Source organism: Ricinus communis, chromosome 6 (assembly GCF_019578655.1).
Source record: "Ricinus communis isolate WT05 ecotype wild-type chromosome 6, ASM1957865v1, whole genome shotgun sequence".
Classification (NCBI taxonomy): Eukaryota; Viridiplantae; Streptophyta; class Magnoliopsida; order Malpighiales; family Euphorbiaceae; genus Ricinus; species Ricinus communis.
This window is the reverse complement of record NC_063261.1, coordinates 21,251,845-21,269,105: the sequence shown is the minus strand read 5'-3', so window position 1 is coordinate 21,269,105 and position 17,261 is coordinate 21,251,845. Positions and strand designations below refer to the sequence as shown.

Sequence of the window (17,261 nt, the reverse complement as noted above, 5' to 3'; positions counted from 1 at the left end):
AAATATATTTTATTATTAAACACTTTTTAAACTGAGAAATATAAAGATTGATAAAGACTAGTATTAATTATTTAATTCTATTTTAAAAAATAAAATAAACAAAATGAAATAATAAAAAAAAATAAACAAAGAAACAACGAGAAGATGAGCCAGCAATACGGCTTTCTGGTGTATATCTTCTCTTGATTTGAATACGATTATATACCCCTTTTAAAATAAAATAGAATTCAAGCCATTATTCATTAAATCAATTTAAATTCGAAAAAAGAAAAAGAAAAATTCAGGTTACTTTCTTAAGTAAATGTTTTAGTATTTACAAAAGATTGGTTTAGTTGGTAAAACATGGCTTCTTAATTTCTAATTCTTTTTCTCTTTTTTGAGCTTGGATGTAAATTAAAGCTAATCTCAGATTTAATGATTCCTTAGTTTGATAATGCCAACATTTAATATTTTTTTATGCAGCCTGTTCAATATTAATGGGATTATTGAAGTGGTTTCATTGTTCTCTTTTCCTATTTTGATTCATTGGAAAGCCAACAAGCTATGAACTACATAGCAGAAGTAGTTAATCCCTTATATTTGTTATAAACATGAAAATTCATTTAGTAAGAAGAAAAGAAAAGAACTCGAACTTAAAACTTTTCACTCTTAAGAGTAAACGCCGTTGTCATTTGAATATTAAAATAATTTTATTGTAACAAATTGTGGCTATCTATATGCTTAACTTGAGTTATGCCTTGTTTGATTTTCTAAAATATTTGTGCTTCTTCTTTACTTAATTGAAAAAAGAAAATTGCCATAAGATCTTTTCATTCATATTAAATAAATTTTTATTTTTATAATTACTTATATATTATATATAGTCCATTATTCATCAGACTGCCTATAATTTTTTTTTATAAGTCGCCTATGAATTTTAAAAAAGAAACTTGTAGTGAGCAATAATTATTAAACAATATAAGAAGGAATGCATTTAAATTTTTCCCTTCGCAATGCAAATATATAGTACAACATTTTTTGTCTTACCTTTTTGCATGATGCACAAACTAGGATCCATTTAACAATTTTCATGAAATTGAAAGTGACGTATATATATATATAATTACAAATAATTAATACGTAAATATTCCAGACAAAATATATTATTTTCATTTACAAAAGATATATATTATAAATAAATTGAAATTATGGAAAGGGCATTGAGGTAAGTACAGCCACAATGTATAATATATTTTGGTGCGAAGAAACTGAGGCAGTCATGTGTGAAGAAAACAGGAGAGAATCATATGGATTTGAGAGCTCATATATATCCATCCCCTTCCCCTTTAAACACCATATCAGAGCCTTGCAGAGAGCTTTTAGATAGAAGAAGATAGATATTATATATATATATATATACACATACATATATATATATATATATAGAGAGAGAGAGAGAGAAAGCGGTGAAATTAAGATTTTAAAAAAAGAAAGAGAGATTGGAATTTATAACAATGGTTTCTAGGGAGAACAATAAGAGAGCAGCACTGCATGAGAAGCTGCAACTTCTTCGTTCCATTACTAACTCTCATGCTGTAATTCCCTGTTATCTCTCTGAAACCCTTTTCTTTTCATTGGCTAATTCCATGCATATTTTATATATTCATCCATAAAACAAAGATTTTATTTCAAGTAAAATAAAAGAACTCATGATGTTCTGGCTGAGATTCATTTGATCTTAGATTTTCTTTCCTTGCATGTATTCATCTCCTGTCATCCTTAATTCTTATGATGTTATTATCTAATTCTTGTAGAATTGAAGTGAAGTTAAAGTTTTCTTGTTCTTTTTTTCTCTCTTTTCTTTTCTTGTGGGAAACTGTATAATCAAACATAAAGTTTACCAATGATTTTGTGCATGTAACAGCTGAACAAAACATCAATCATAGTAGATGCAACAAAGTACATTGGAGAGCTAAAACAGAAGGTAGAAAGATTGAATCAAGATATAGCAGCTGCACAAACTTCAAGCCATCAAAATCATCCATTGCCTCTGGTACAATTTTGTATATATATATATATATATATATCTTTTGTTTTCCTTTCTCTTTGTTTCTCCCACACCCTGATAAGACTTCTCAACTTTATGAATTAATCTTTTCAACAATCAGTATTATTATAATATCTATGTATATCATTGGCTTCGTCTTGTTAGTTGTCAATTAACTGTTTGTATTATTATTATCATGATTGTTACAGGTTACAGTAGAAACCCTAGAGAAGGGTTTTCTAATAAACGTATATCTAAACAGGAGTTGCCCTGGATTGCTCGTCTCCATTTTAGAAGCCTTTGAAGAACTGAGTCTTGATGTTCATGAAGCTAGGGTTTCTTGTACTGACTGTTTTAGATTAGAAGCAGTTAGCGGAGAGGTAAGCAAGAATGAATTTTCTTATTCTAGTGACAATCAAAAACAGCTATCACATGTGACTTTTTTTTTCTTTTAATAATTTCTTTCCTTTCATGCATAATCCGAATTCTCTTTTAACAATAATTCTTGGAAAATTGGAATGATTTTTATTTTGAAAAAAAAAAAAGAAGTAAAAGGAAAATCTCTGTGTCTTCCCCATTTAGCTGATTTTTGGTGTGTGAGGCTCACTCTATATTGTTGTCAGTAATGTCTTGTTGCTAGCTTCTGTAATTATATAGGTTTGCTTGCTTGTGTATTTTCAACTATGGAGTGGTCATGTACTGGCCTTGTACCATGTATGGCCATCTTCTGAAAGTGGGGTCTTTTTCTTCTTTTTTTTCCTCCTTCTTCTTTGTTTGGAATTTTCAATTATCAAAAAGGAATAATCTGATCATTGGCAGCCATCCAACTATGGGTGGTGGAGACTCTATGGATTGCTTTTACCAGTTATGATGTTATATGTCAGTTAAAAATTATAACTAACATAAAAAGATTGTAATCTGTTTCGCAGAACGAAGAAGAAGGTGAAAGCATCGATGCTCAGGTGGTGAAACAAGCAGTGATGCAGGCTATCAAGAACTGGAGTGAGAGTACTAATTAAACAAGAGTAATCAATTCTTGTGTTCTTTCTTTCTTTTTTTTTTTTTTGTTTTATAAATATCCTTTGTCATTTTAATTTCATTTTCTTGATCTTGTTGTAGCTAATTAAGTAGCTGTCTTTAGCTAGCTAGGTTGGCAATGTGGTTAATGTTGTTAATTAATTCAAGGAAATCAAGTGTTCTGAATTCAAGTTATAAAATTTGGGAAGCAAAATCTCAAAAATGAAATGAAGTTACTATGAAATTCAATTGTGTTCTTATTAGGATTATTATCAGAATTGAAAAGTAAATTGAGCACTCTTTTCTTTTTGTTTTCTTGTTTTCTTGCAATGAAAAACCCAAAACAATGCCAAGTTCATTAGGGTGGGTAGGATGATACTATTTATGTGTAATGAGATTAGTACTAAATAGAACAATAAGCTAGGCTTACCAAAATTTGTTGGGCAAGCAGTTGAGTTTTTGTTTTCATGTGAAGTTCAAAAGAAGAAAGTAATAATAAAGAAAAGATTCCATATGATATTGATCAGCTGGCTGGCCATTGGTACCTTTTGAGCTAAGCTAACATTTTATCATTCCTTCGACAGTTCAACATTTTTATTTTTATTTTTGTTTTTATATTTTTGGTTTTTTCTGTCACTTGGGTTTGGTTGATTGCAATATATTGTAGTACCATTTTATGAATATGAACATGAACATGCTCAACTTATGCTCTTTTTTTTTTTTTTTCTCTCTTTATAAAATTGCTAGCAAAAGAACTTAGTTAATGCATAAGACCCTCCATAGTATCCTCATTATAGGCATTCCTCAACCTCCTTAATTATGAAAGTTCAGTTCAATAATTTTCTTTCTATATTCACTCAATTATTTGGAGTTTTAGCATATGAGGGATTAATGATGGGACAATCCCGTTTTAACATATTTTCTTAAAGGTGCTTGAATTCGACCTTTCATATTTTAGTGCCTGCAAGCAATTAGCTAGGAAATTATATTGTATATAATATAATATGAAGAACATTGTTTTTACAAACATCTTGCCATATAAATTATTGTATAATAATTAAGAAAACACTTTACTGAAATGGTAACAAATAATTATTGATCCATTAGCATCGCTATTACTATAACATGTCATATAAACTAATTAGTTTATATATAACATTAACTTGATTAGTCACTACATATGTTCTTGCTAAGATTAAGTTGTTATAGACCAAATTCGGATGATGGAAAATAGAGATATAAGAAAAACATGACCGAGGAAGTCTATATTATACATGTCTAATGCAAGAGAAGTATTCCATAAATTCATGAATAAAATTTTAATGTAAATGGGAACTTTGTTAAAAGCATGTCACAAAGTAATATGTTGGTATATCATTTTATCAACAAACATCAACTTATAAAAGAGCTCAAGCAATGGTAATTAAATAATTAAAGTATATTTAATATCTTAAATTTAATGGTAAGAATTGATCTAAATTTGATTTTAATTTCTCTCGTAGAGTGGAATCTTTCTGATTTGTATATGAATAATCTTTATACAGTTATAATATATATGATTCTTTAATTTGTGTATATTATATTAAATCCTAAATTATCTTCTTTTCGATTAAATACTTACTTCTTGATTGGCACGAAATTTGAATTCTGAGGAATAGTTACTAATTATTTTGAGCTAACTCTTTAGATTTACTTGTAATAAATTATTTATGTATTGAATCAACTATGTCAGTCATCCTCGGTGTCAAGACTATATGACAATTAAAAAATATATATATAGTTAATAAGTTTTTCAGGAAAAAATATTGGTAAGATCTAAATTCTGATATCCAAATTTTACAATGATCTTAACTTATCAGTAAATTAAGTCACGAATTACTAGTTAATCAAAGACTAAGTAGTGCGTGGAAGGAATTCCAGGAAACGTGGAAATTAAATAACAATATCAAGGTGGGTTAAAGGACAATATATATCCTTCACGGTCTACCTAGGACCGATTATAAAGTTCTAATTTAATAAAGCTGAGAGGAATCTTATGAAGAAATGCTAAGCAGGTGTCTGTCTAGTCGAGATGCATAGGTGCATTAGCTGAAACTTATCCTTTATATTTTATATCAGATATTAATGGTTGATGTGCCAAAGAGTGTATTATATTAACAATCACTGTTTAGCATAAGGTAGACATGAGAGAATTTCATGTCAGAAACACATATCTGAAAAGTATATATTAGAATATTTTAGTATAACAATGGATTTCTTTTTGGGTGCTTGACAAATTCATTATATATATATATATATATAGGAACTATATACACAATTGAATTGTTCTTATATATTGATACCAGTTCATGTAAAGATTCCAACAAAAGAGATCTTAGCAATATTATTAATGTCTTATAATATATATCAAGCAATGCTCTCATTCCTCCTCCTGCTTTTGGCATCCATCAAAAAAGACCTTGTAATATGCACAGCTAGATGTGGATTCTTGGAAACAAATCCTTCATACTTAGCTGAAAAAACTATATCCTCCAAATTCTTAGCAATAAAATTCAATGCAGTCTCCTTTAATATTTTGTTAGAACAAACATCTGATATCTCAAGAACATCAAGAGCATTAGATGAATCCAGAGATCGAAGCATGTATCGTTCACAGAATTTTAGCAAGAATTGGATTTCATATTTATCAGCTGCTAATGTCAATGAGTAGATATGTTTCTCCACCTTCTCTGTTGCCAAGCTTCCACTATAAAGAAATTCAAGCAGAGTTTCAAGCTCTTCATGATTCAGTTCAGCAAGTGTTATTGTGTCATCTGCTGGGGCTTTGCATGCATCTGAGTCTAGCATGTTCCTGAATATTTCTGATCTTGCTGCCTAGCCATATGTCCCCAACAGATTTTATATAGTTACTAATATAATACATTTATCATGTGTATTATTAAATATTATTGACCCATATAATGTAATTTCAGTTTAGTCATTAGACCAATCTCATTCGAACCATAAAGTAATACTTTTGAAAAGTTAGGGTCCTGCCCCACTCTCCTGGCTCCATCGTTGTCGGGTAACTATTCTACTTGGTACCAGAATTTTCATTATGTATCTATTGGGTGCTAATTTTTTTAATTTTTTAACTTTTTTTTTTGTATTAGACCTTCTAATTTAATTTTATATAAATTGCGTAAAGAAAAGTAGGTCGACTTTGAATGACGTGTCAGCCGTAATAAAAATATATTCTTAGAATTTATTAATTGGATGCTACAACATTACTAGACAATTTAATTAATTATGAATTGTACCAACATGTTAAGCAGGACATATATGTCTTAAATATTGATTCAAACCATGATTAATTAAATTTTCCCATGATATTAGCGTCCAATGTAGCCAATTTTGAAAACACATTCATATTATGGATGACAAGTCATCTATAATTGTTGATCGAGATTACTCCAAGTAACTCAATCTGAAGTAACATAGAAGGCTTGATACCAAAGAGGAAAAAAAACTTAAAGAATTGGAATCAAATGACATAAGGCAAAACTGATACTAGTTACTCATCATTGTCTCCAAGCACTGTATTAACTTAATTAAATGAGTTTGTTACTTCTCCTTGTAAATTTTATTCATTAAAGTTTTAAAAGTTCTTATCTATATGTATTTAAGATGTTCAGATATGTACATGAGAAAGAGATAGAAGGGTTACCAGTAAGGCTCTATGAGCAGAAACGGAAGGTCCACCATTGCCAGGAATGAGTTGGATGTCTGTGAGAATTTGTTGTCTGAATAAAGCAACAAATCCACTAAGGAAATTAATTTTCTCATTCAGTTCATCCTCTGTTTCCTTCATATTGTTCATCCATTTTGCAACATTTGCTAGTGGCTGAGGCTGATCATCAATTAAGAATAAGCATAACTCCATGATACATATATATATGATCCATAATTGCATGTGAAAACAAATCAATGCATAAAGCAGAAAAAGTTAAGAAACTAGAAGAAGTAAAGAAAGTTTAGAGCTTGCCTTACACGAATTTGGGAAAGAAACGACAGAGGAAATGGGCCTGTCGCTTCCTTTATCACTGTCAAACTTGTTCATCAATGTGATTACAGTCTTAGCTCCCTCGTAGCATGCTCCACATATGGTATTTCTTGGTGGCCTAAGAATAGTGGGCATTGAACTGCAAATGGAACAGTCCATTTTTTTTGTCTCTTGAGTACCAAAAACAAAGATGAAGATGAAAGATGATGTGCTTTATGCTGAAGCACAAGAGTAGGAGGAGGAGGAGGAGGAATAGGAAGAGGATGGATTTCCTTTATTGAGATTAATTCTCAAACCCTTGCCAACTTTCCTTAACAATATAAGTTATAAAGAATTCGTTAGACCATATATTAATTAATTAATTCCATCTTCTGATAATTAATTTGATGAAGGGGACAACTACTATATGATTGCTTTAGATTAATTCTACATATTTTAACTTGGTATATGAGAAATGTCCACAGCAGCCTTTTAATGGAAGTTGCAACTCTTTTAGTCTCTACTAAAAAATTTATTATGTGAATTTATAAAATGCATACCCTTGACCAACCATTTCATCCTTTCTTTGCAATCATGCAATGCCCAATTTCATGCGTTTGCAATCATGCAATGCCCTATTTCATGCCCTCTAATTTAGGACTCAAGTTCTTGGAAATAAAGTCACAGATTTAAATCAGTTTCTGAAAACAAGCCTGGGATTTTGTAGGAAATTGGATGAGAAAAGAAAGCTTAGGTAAGTAAGGGCATAAGAGTCAAAATGATTGAATACAAGAGATGGAAGGTGAAAGGTGTTGTTGTCAATGTCAATGAAAGAAAGAGAACGAAGTTGGTTGGCTATGCCTTTTGAGTGAGTTTTAAAGAAAAGACTCTTAATAAACAATCACTTTGGTAAGGGACAGAATCGGGAGGTTAGGAAGGAGAAAAGGACTTTCCAACCTTACAACAGCAAATATGTACGAGGCAACCATGTCTTTAGCAAACCACTTCCCTCACACCAGGAACCATCCATCATGTGTGTGTATATATATATATATATATATTGTGCAAGGCCAGGTTGGCCTGTCAAAGTAACCAGCCTTCCTTAATCATGATATGCATGAATTACACGTTAACATATTGGTAATAGGGTCCTCTTTTCAATATTTTTTCGCCAGTGTACACGAACTTCCAATCATTAATTTGTTATATTGGATGGTTGCAAGCGTGTCATATGTTGTCTTTTTGGATGATAGAAAGAACATATGAACAAGAGGGAAAAGCCAAAAGGGCTTACTGCATTTGACTTCCACCAACAACATGCATTATAATTGTGTCAGAAATTCGGAGAAAGTGCGGCTGCCTATTTTTATCTTTAAATATATTGTCATAACAATATCAAATTTTTACTGATGTATTTTTGACATAATATTAGTATGGCTGTGGCATGCCTTCCACTTGTGTTCTCTTTCATTATGTAAGCACTAACAGCGTTACCCTGAAGTTGAAAATTGCCCAATTACAAGCGTATTGTTCTGAAATAGCACCATGAAGTACCAATATTACCTGTATTGTTTTGAAAGAGTACGTCCTCAACTGGATTAGCAGTTAGGGACTTGCATGTTTCTTATTGAGGGAATGAAACTGTGAAAATTAGATGCAGAACACTTGATCATATGGTTGTCAAAATATGCTGTTTAATCAACACCTAAACGACCCCCAGAAAAAAAAAAACCCCGAGGAGTTCATTATCTGCCCTGTGGGAGATAGTCAGGGTTGTGAACGAAGATATAAGTTTAAAATGATTCTTACGACCAGAGCGATGTTAAGGGCAGTTCCAACTGTTCAAGAGGCATTCACAATAAATATTGCCATCATGTTCATGTCAGGCTGCTTCTCAATGAAGAAGAAAACAAAAGAAATAACTTGCTGCTCCTACATTACTAGACAGCCACCAAATGCTGACACATCAGGCCTAGTTATTATTTGGAGAAGGAGGTTGCCTGGTTGCTAGAAGTGGATAGATTTCCTTGTTTTCCCGTTGTAAAGATATTGAAGCAGATTCCTGGGCCACTAATGTTCTGGCTTGTGCAGCTATAAATGTAATGTACTTTACACTAGATCTAAGGATGTTCCCATGCTATGCCTGGCATGTTCAATGTGTGTTTTTGTACACTATCAGCTGGTTTCAGGGGAGACCTTTCCTGTTCCCAATCCAAAGAAAGCTAAATGTTTGAAAATTTTGGATGATCTAAATAGTTATAGCAGAGCAAAGTGGAACAACGGTACCAGTGAGATTTTGGCATTCCTCTTAACATCTCTGCTATCTCTTTGTAGGTCATGATATGCCTCACCTGCACCATATACAGACATACAATTTATAAAGGAATAGACAATTGCAGCCTTCTCTGGACATGATATTAAAATGTAGAATTCTAATTGTATTCCTCATCATTATAGTAGAAATGACTTGTCTTCAAATTAGTACACAAGCATCTCATCATTTTGCTCGAGAGGTCATGAATCTACCATCTTTACTGATCCTATCATGCAACTAACTTTGCTTCATCAGTTTCAGGTATCATAATATCAAGCCTCATCATAGGCTTGTACTTTTCAGGAATCTCTGCTCCAGCCTGCATGCACATTTCAACCACAGCTGGAGCCTTGCCATAAAACTTTTTGAGTGCACCCTTCAAAGGAGGCCCTTTGGGATCTCTAACATGCCACACATATTTAGGTGGGAAAACTTCCTCAAGAGTAGCATCCTGCCAACCATGTTTTCCATCCCTCCACTGGTGCTTGAATTCCCCACAAAGCTTAACATTGTGACCCCAAGGTCCCACATGAACCTCTGAGCAATACCCACATGCCTTGACAGTGTATTTCCTCATTAACTTCCTCACACCCGATCTAACAATTTCAAATGCATCAATTGTCTCCTGTGCAATCCTAGGTACATATTCCAATGAAGGAGGTGAAAATCGCTCACAAGCCCTATAAGTATCAAAATCAATAGGGGCAGTTGGATTTCCGGAACGCCATGGTGTTGGCTCCTCAACATATCCACCTCTGTCTATCACTTTCTTTCCAATCATTCTGACAGGATTTGTTCTTCGGCGAGAAGGATACTCTGGTTTATCTACACCAGCCTGGATGCAGAGTTCAACAACAGCTGGAATTCTGTCGTAGTCAAACCGAGTTTCATGCTTAATGCGCCGGCCAAAGGGGTCATATAGATGATATGACTCAACAGGGACAAGAACATCATCGATTGAACCCTTGATCCATGAGTGGAAACTATGGCGCTTTGCACTAGTTTGACCGAGACAGTCCTGGATGCAGTGGCCTGTATGGGCCACATGAACTTCCGAGCACTCACTGCGCATAAATTATAGCACAATAATGTCCATGACACAAAACAAGACCACAATAAATAGACAATTAAGATTTTGAAATATAACTTGCCTGCAAGAATATACAGGAATGACATGTGAGAGCTGTGTAACTCCTTTTATCAAAACTTTCCAAGCATCCAGCACCTCATATGCTACAGGAATAAGATCAGATACCAGTAATCCGTTTTTTGGAGGTTCAAGAGGCTTTTCAATACCCATTTCTGCAAGTTTTTTGTCTCTCCTTGCAGCCTTCTGGATCAGCCTGAAAGGAATGGGATATGGCTTCTTTTTCTTCTTTGGTAGTATGGGTGGAAGATCCACGTTCTGTGGATATGATTCTTGTTTATTTACATTTTGCTTTTGTCTGGGTCTCTGGTAAGCACAGATGAAAGTCTTTGAAATTTGAGGTACGCCTTTCTGAAGCTGCTGAAGCCCAAACTGCAAATGAAATAAAACTCAAGTGTTAGTAGAACAATGGTTTGTCAAGAATGACCTCAGTGATAAACTCTGACTGAAAGTCATGGAAATTTTTAGCATAACTGAACTTAGAAAAGATGCATAATAGGTGTCAAAAATATTTTGGCCATAAGCCCATAGCTGGCACTTCAATTTACACATTTTCACAATGAGTTCAATTCGTATCTATACTAGTGTATTCATCAAAAAGAGAAAAGCAAATAAAAGAAGAATTACAGAACCTTCAACCTAAGATTTTCTGAACTTAGAGTAGATAATTGAGGACTTCTGAACTCCATGATGCCTAAGCAAAGACCTGCAAAATGTAAGCCAAGCTAATATGCATGTTAGCTGAGGAATAGTGTTGTGTTTTTTTGTAAAACTATCACTTGTACAAGAGTGGTCATCATAATAATTTCCAAGCTGTAGGTATAAAATAAAGAATGAAGAATTATTCACCCTTTGTAGAGGGATTCCATAAAGTAGGAGATACTGCTGGCAGCTGCTGGAGCATTTATATACAAAAGGTGTATCCTGTGTATTTGTTATTTCCTAGCAAGAGGAATCCAACACTGCGATTGTATCAACAAAACTAGTTTAATGCATTAACTTGATCGATAATGATGCTTATAAAAACAACTACTACGCAAACTTCCATTTCATGCCTGATAATAACTGAATCAACAATTTGCTTTCCTCTTTTAGAATTTGAATTAGGCATACTATAGCTGGCCTCGTATAAAAATTTGTTGATTCATGAGCAACCTAAAGTATATCTCTTTTACTAACATTCATTGCGTCATTTCTGCAAACATATTATGAGCTTAAGCTGAAGTCGTCGAATTGCCAGAGTAGCTTCCCATAATTACAGCAAAGATTGTATTTATTCCACTAGGAGACAATTTTATTAAACTCATGGCATCAAATTTTCCAATTCTCGGACATGAGTACGATATAAAATTCCCATTAAGCAGCCAAAACTTGCAGAAAGATACATAAATCAATTGTTCAATAAATGGCCACCCATTAGATGTAACAAACATGTACTTGGAGTTATTAACAGATTCGATTTCAGACATAGAAAGACACCCACTTTCACAAATTAACTGAAAAGAGAAACAAAAATAAAAAGGGAAATTGAGAAGAAAAGAAATATCTAGAGTTGAAGGTAGTTTAGCAAACCCAATAAAAGTCCAAAATTTGAAAGGTAACAATGGAGTAGTATATAAAAAGCAAAACCAAAACACATCAATAAGGAAATTTACAACTTACCCAGATGAATTTTGAAGCTTATGTTGTCTCCTAGAAGGATTGTGCTAAAGCTACAGTCTTTTATCAATCCCAATCTATCCACCTAATCATTGTTTAATAGACAAACATGCAGCTTAACATAGATATTTGACCCCAAGTTTACTAGGCAGAGCTGCCCGGTAAGATACCAATCTTTTCTGTTATATTTTTGGTAACGGAGATAAGCCCCTTACATTTTCAGCTGAAGTACAATTACATCCCTAAAATTTAAAATAATTTAATTATACTCTTAAAATTTGAAAAACAGAATAAGATCAAATCTAATTAAATTTTAAGCGTAAAAAATAAATTTTTTTAATTTTTTTAACTCACTCTTTTGCATGTGAAAAAAATTAGATTTGCCTTTAATGGTAAAAACCATAAAATGACAAACTTTTCTTTATTTTGATAAAAAAAATCAAAACTATCATCATTAATTAAAAAAGGAATTAATACTAAAAATTTAATTATCATATTTTTCAAACTTTAAAAGTGTAATTAAGCTAATTTGAAGTTTAGAGACTAAAAATTTAAGAACTTATCTATACCTTTCTCCTATATTTTTAATGAATTTCTGCTTTTTTATTTATTAATTTATTTTTATAGAATTAGAAACTTTTAAAATATTTTAGTTATTAGAACTTTTGCCAATTTATAGCATATCACGGTCCTTTATAATAAATTAATAAAAAATTCTTGCCTTAGAATATGTATATTCGTATTTTAATTCTGTTATTAGATGAATATATTTATTTCCATTGAGATTCCTAATGACTTTTGCTGAGCTCTTTATTATAAAGAACTATTCAACAAAATAAAACTCAAATATACTCTCTATTTTTAAAATATTTAAAATATGAAGTAAAGAGTGAATTTTGCCGAATCTACTCTTTATCTTTATTATAATTAATACTTCCTATATATCTTATTAATTGATATCTATTATCTTTTAGCTTTTTTCTATAATTTTTTTTTCTTTTTCTAGGAAAAGTAAAAATAATTTAAAATATTAATACTTGTTGAATAAAATAAAATAAAGATAAAAATAAAGAGAGTATTGGACTCAAAAAAATAATTTCTACACTTTATAAGTAAAGATCCTCTTCATTAAATAAAAAATACTTTTTAAAATAAAGAACACTATTGGGGATGCTCTTAATAAAAACATTTTTTCTTTATTTAAAAAAATAGTATATGTATATTTAGAAAACTAACTTTTCTACTTTGATATTGAATAATTAATTAAATATCTTAATTCAGTAATAAGATAAAATCATTTTAGGATTGAAAAGCGGAGTCATACTCGCTGAATTAGAAAAAGAAAGAGAAATGTCGATGAGGGAATATAAATTAGTTGATGGCACATTTTCCTTCTAAAGTGAAATTTCGAAATGGAACATTTTCCTTCTAAGATAACCCAATTTCTGATGGAAACAAAACTGGAAGACTATTTAAGTATAGAAATTAAAAATGCAGGTCTTGTAGTTCATATGCACATGCATGAATACCTGAATCTGCTTTCTTTCATCATTCCACAAAGTTAACATAAAATTTTGGTTTGAGAATCAACTGCTTACTGATGCTAATAACATTGCACCAAAACGACATCCATACACTTTCACCATTCTAGTCATTTTCATGAGCTTCAGTTCTTACAGCTTGTCTCTTGGTCTATGCTCTCCCCAGAAGCTGAGTACAATTGCCATCCGTTTTGAACAAGTTCCCCTACCATCCCTTGTTGCCATGTATAGATTAGCAGTTGTATAACTGAGTGTGTCACTTCACTGGACAATGGAAGAATATCAATCCATTGGCCAAGATAAACATCACCAAGATTATGATTCGGCTTCGAATGAGCATTTAGACATGCATTCTGCAAGCTACATTTGTGTGAGCATTTAATCAAATGTTAAAATAGCATGTCAACTATTAATACAATGGCAATTGCTCTGCAGGCTGGAACTTGAGATTTGAAGTCAACTTTGTCGGATAAATGAGTCAACTTTCTGAGATACATGAATGTATCTAAGACGTCGAAGCATTTATTTTGTGCTTTATAGGCTAGCAAGCACTGAGGACATCAGCCTTTCTTTTTTCCTTTCTTTGATGATCAACAGAGGATCAATGAAAGCCTTCCAGCATGCCAATAACATTAACATCAGCAGTTTCCTTTCCTGCATCTTCTTGGCCAATTTGAGAAATACCAAGGCAAGTCGGATAACAACTCCGAATTAGACTCTTGATGCTATCCCTGAATGGAATAAAGTGAGAGGTAAATATCAATATTTTGATCCCAAAAAGTATTGACTCGAATGAGTTATATATACCAAACTACAGATAAAATACAAAAATGAGATTGTATATACTGGTTTAAGATTTTAATTTGCTCGCCAAGTCCTTGAAACTCTTCACATGGAAATAACGTATAACCGATATATTGCCTTCCGTTCCTTTTAAGCTGGTAAGGGGGCAGGTGAGCTTTCTGGAGTGTAGCCCATCTCCCGCATTAGGGGTAGCAGCTTCTCATCAAGGAAAAGATAAATTTCCTCAAGTTGAGGATGAGATCTGTCCCTAACGAAAAAAACGTGGCTCTTGCCCTTCACTTCTATTTGACTGAAACCAGGTTCTTTCTTGACATTCCTTTCCTTCATCTCTTTCCTTACTTCTGCAAACTCATTCCACTTCCCGCATGCTGCATATGCATTAGCCAAGAGTACATAACTTCCAGAGCTAGTTGGCTCTTTCTCTATTAGCTTTTCACCAATATGATTTGCCAATCCAACATCCTTATGCAATCTGCAGGCACCTAACAATGCACCAAGAACAGCACCATCACACTCATGTGGAGGCATTTCAGAGACTACTTTCATTGCCTTGTTCATTTCTCCTGCCCGGCCAAGGATGTCTACAAGGCAGGAATAATGTTCCGCCCTTGGTTCTACACCATAAGCACAACTCATTGAATCAAAGAGCATTTGACCTTTCTTCACAAGGCCTGCATGGCTACAAGCTGATAACAACCCAACAAATGTAATCCCATCAGGTTTGGCTCCAGATCTCAGCATGCGTGCAAATACTTGTAATGCATGAGGGCCACATCCATGGTTTGAATAAGCTAATATCATTGCAGTCCATGACACAATGTCCTTGATCTCTAGCTGATCAAAAATAAACCTAGCTGAAAGGACATCCCCACATCTAGAATACGTAGTGACAAGACCATTGGCGAGAACCTTATCTTGCTCAAACCCAAGATGGATCACCAGGCCGTGAGCTTGCATTAGCTCCAATATGCTATCGCATGCTGTCAGCACGCTGGTGATAGTAGTCTCATTTGGCTTAAAGTTAGATCGAAGCATGAGTATTAGGTACCTTAAGGAATTACTTTCAGGCCCATTTCTTGCATATCCATCAATCAATGCGTTCCAACTTACAATATTCTTTTCAGGCATCAAATTGAAAAGGTCACTAGCTTCAGCCATGCTGCCTTGATCAACATATGCTGTGATCATAGCATTCCATGCTGCAATATCCTTTGTAGGCATATGATCAAAATACTTCCTTGCAAGTTCCATCATTCCATTTCGTGCCAAACCCGTAACTAGTGTTGTCCAAGAAACTTCATTCCTTTGAGGCATGGAATTAAAGAGTTGAATAGCTTCATTCAATCTATTAGCATTTATACAACCTGAAATCATAATGTTCCAAGAGTATAAATTCCGTTGAGGCATCTGATAGAAAAGTTCAAAAGCCTCATCAATTTCATCATTCTCAACATAAGACTTAACCATCGCAGTCCAAGCAACAATATTTTTCTCCGGCATTTGATTAAAAATATCACGAGCTTCATCTATGAAACCATTTTGAGCATAACCCACAACCGCAGTAGTCCAAGAAACTACATTCTTCTCAGGCATTTGATTAAAAAGCCTCATTGCCTCATCGACATTCCCAATCTTAAAATATCCAGAAACCAAACTGGTCCAAGAAAACACATTTCTCTCCACCATTTGATCAAACACTTGGCGAGCCTTATCGAGGCGGCCTGCCCGAACATACCCACTAATCATTGCAGAATCAGCAACGACATTCCTTTCTGGGATTTCCCTAAAAAGTATCTCAGCCTGGGGAAGATCCTTGTTTTTCAAGTAAACTGTAATCATGGAAGCATAAGAAACAGCGTCCCTTCGCGGCATCTCATCAAACACCTTCCGTGCTTCTTTGACTTTGCCACGAAGGCCTAAATTACTAATCTTTACGTTACTTTCATATGTATCTGAAGCAAAAACTGGAAAGGGGATACGAGTGGTGATCTTTGATGGGTTGGGTGTTTTGAGAGAAGAAAATGAACGATTTAAATGGCGAAGAGACTGAAACGTGGCGGGAAAGTTTAATAATCGACGATAAAGACGAGAGACAGACATAATAATTATGATGATATATGCAAGCGGAATGTAAATATAGAATTTTGTTTGATATAATTGATGGATGTTTTTATTTTTTTCAAAAAATCATTTTTATCAAATTTTTTCAAGTTATTATTTCTCAAAAACAAATTTCAAAATTCATTTTAGGTCATTATTAAAAAATTGATACCATAAATACAATTCCAAAACCAATTTTAAATTATACTTTCATAAGAAAATAATAAAAATATAGTATTATTGCTTTAGCTTTGCTTTTCAATATTATTTTGTATATTCCAACTACAATATAATTTGTATTTTATAAAGTATTATTTTACCGACCAGATAATAGATTTATTAGTGTTTTAACCTATAAAATTTTTTAAAAAATAAACAATTAAATTTTTATATGATAAAAATAAAAATAAAAAAAGTTAATTACTCTTATGATATAATTGGTTTTTTGAACTTTTAATATTGTAAAAGAGATTTTTATTTATATTTAATGTGTACATTATAATTAATAGAAAAATAACATGTATATATAATTGTATTATATTTTAATATTAAATAATTAATATACAGAGGAAGCGATTTGGCTGCAATACGATATCAAAATCCTACACTTTCTTAATTTGAAAATAGAAAAT

General features: G+C 32.6%; 4 protein-coding genes across 5 annotated transcripts; 1 reads left to right on the top strand and 3 right to left on the bottom strand.

Annotated features, from left to right (window-relative positions):
* Positions 1-1,233: 1,233 nt before the first annotated feature.
* LOC8259509 (transcription factor SCREAM2) lies at positions 1,234-3,292 on the top strand. The gene is made up of 4 exons (XM_002520779.3): positions 1,234-1,574; positions 1,904-2,032; positions 2,236-2,406; positions 2,956-3,292. The coding sequence occupies exons 1-4, from the start codon at positions 1,494-1,496 to the stop codon at positions 3,043-3,045; spliced, it is 471 nt and encodes a 156-aa protein (XP_002520825.1). The 5' UTR covers positions 1,234-1,493; the 3' UTR covers positions 3,046-3,292.
* A 2,061-nt stretch (positions 3,293-5,353) lies between these two features.
* Positions 5,354-7,932, bottom strand: LOC8259510 (BTB/POZ domain-containing protein At3g56230). Its single transcript, XM_015720247.3, has 3 exons — positions 7,068-7,932; positions 6,750-6,932; positions 5,354-5,917 (listed from the first exon to the last, which is right to left on the bottom strand). The coding sequence occupies exons 1-3, from the start codon at positions 7,242-7,244 to the stop codon at positions 5,450-5,452; spliced, it is 828 nt and encodes a 275-aa protein (XP_015575733.1). The 5' UTR covers positions 7,245-7,932; the 3' UTR covers positions 5,354-5,449.
* A 1,549-nt stretch (positions 7,933-9,481) lies between these two features.
* Positions 9,482-12,346, bottom strand: LOC8259511 (APO protein 1, chloroplastic). 2 transcript variants are annotated; one of them, XM_015720214.3, is made up of 5 exons: positions 12,188-12,346; positions 11,375-11,487; positions 11,158-11,231; positions 10,530-10,897; positions 9,482-10,442 (listed from the first exon to the last, which is right to left on the bottom strand). In XM_015720214.3, the coding sequence occupies exons 2-5, from the start codon at positions 11,427-11,429 to the stop codon at positions 9,608-9,610; spliced, it is 1,332 nt and encodes a 443-aa protein (XP_015575700.1). In that variant the 5' UTR covers positions 11,430-11,487; positions 12,188-12,346; the 3' UTR covers positions 9,482-9,607. The 2 variants fall into 2 exon arrangements, with proteins under 2 accessions (XP_015575700.1, XP_048232027.1); XM_048376070.1 differs by lacking the exon at positions 12,188-12,346 and having other exon boundaries at positions 11,158-11,250.
* A 1,280-nt stretch (positions 12,347-13,626) lies between these two features.
* Positions 13,627-16,652, bottom strand: LOC8259512 (pentatricopeptide repeat-containing protein At1g09410, mitochondrial). Its single transcript, XM_002520782.4, has 2 exons — positions 14,572-16,652; positions 13,627-14,456 (listed from the first exon to the last, which is right to left on the bottom strand). The coding sequence occupies exon 1, from the start codon at positions 16,627-16,629 to the stop codon at positions 14,659-14,661; it is 1,971 nt and encodes a 656-aa protein (XP_002520828.2). The 5' UTR covers positions 16,630-16,652; the 3' UTR covers positions 13,627-14,456; positions 14,572-14,658.
* Positions 16,653-17,261: the final 609 nt, after the last annotated feature.

What these genes read in the sequence shown, in the direction of transcription:
- LOC8259509 (XM_002520779.3), top strand. Translation starts at nt 1,494, where the DNA reads ATGGTTTCTAGGGAGAACAATAAGAGAGCAGCACTGCATGAGAAGCTG. An exon ending in CCATTACTAACTCTCATGCT is followed by an intron (nt 1,575 to 1,903) that starts GTAATTCCCTGT and finishes TGCATGTAACAG; the next exon opens with CTGAACAAAACATCAATCAT. An exon ending in AAAATCATCCATTGCCTCTG is followed by an intron (nt 2,033 to 2,235) that starts GTACAATTTTGT and finishes TGATTGTTACAG; the next exon opens with GTTACAGTAGAAACCCTAGA.
- LOC8259510 (XM_015720247.3), bottom strand. Translation starts at nt 7,244, where the DNA reads ATGGACTGTTCCATTTGCAGTTCAATGCCCACTATTCTTAGGCCACCA. An exon ending in CTTTCCCAAATTCGTGTAAG is followed by an intron (nt 6,933 to 7,067) that starts GCAAGCTCTAAA and finishes ATTGATGATCAG; the next exon opens with CCTCAGCCACTAGCAAATGT. An exon ending in CTGCTCATAGAGCCTTACTG is followed by an intron (nt 5,918 to 6,749) that starts GTAACCCTTCTA and finishes ACATATGGCTAG; the next exon opens with GCAGCAAGATCAGAAATATT.
- LOC8259511 (XM_015720214.3), bottom strand. Translation starts at nt 11,429, where the DNA reads ATGCTCCAGCAGCTGCCAGCAGTATCTCCTACTTTATGGAATCCCTCT. An exon ending in CAGAAAATCTTAGGTTGAAG is followed by an intron (nt 10,898 to 11,157) that starts GTTCTGTAATTC and finishes TTTCATTTGCAG; the next exon opens with TTTGGGCTTCAGCAGCTTCA. An exon ending in ATTCCTGTATATTCTTGCAG is followed by an intron (nt 10,443 to 10,529) that starts GCAAGTTATATT and finishes ATTTATGCGCAG; the next exon opens with TGAGTGCTCGGAAGTTCATG.
- LOC8259512 (XM_002520782.4), bottom strand. Translation starts at nt 16,629, where the DNA reads ATGTCTGTCTCTCGTCTTTATCGTCGATTATTAAACTTTCCCGCCACG.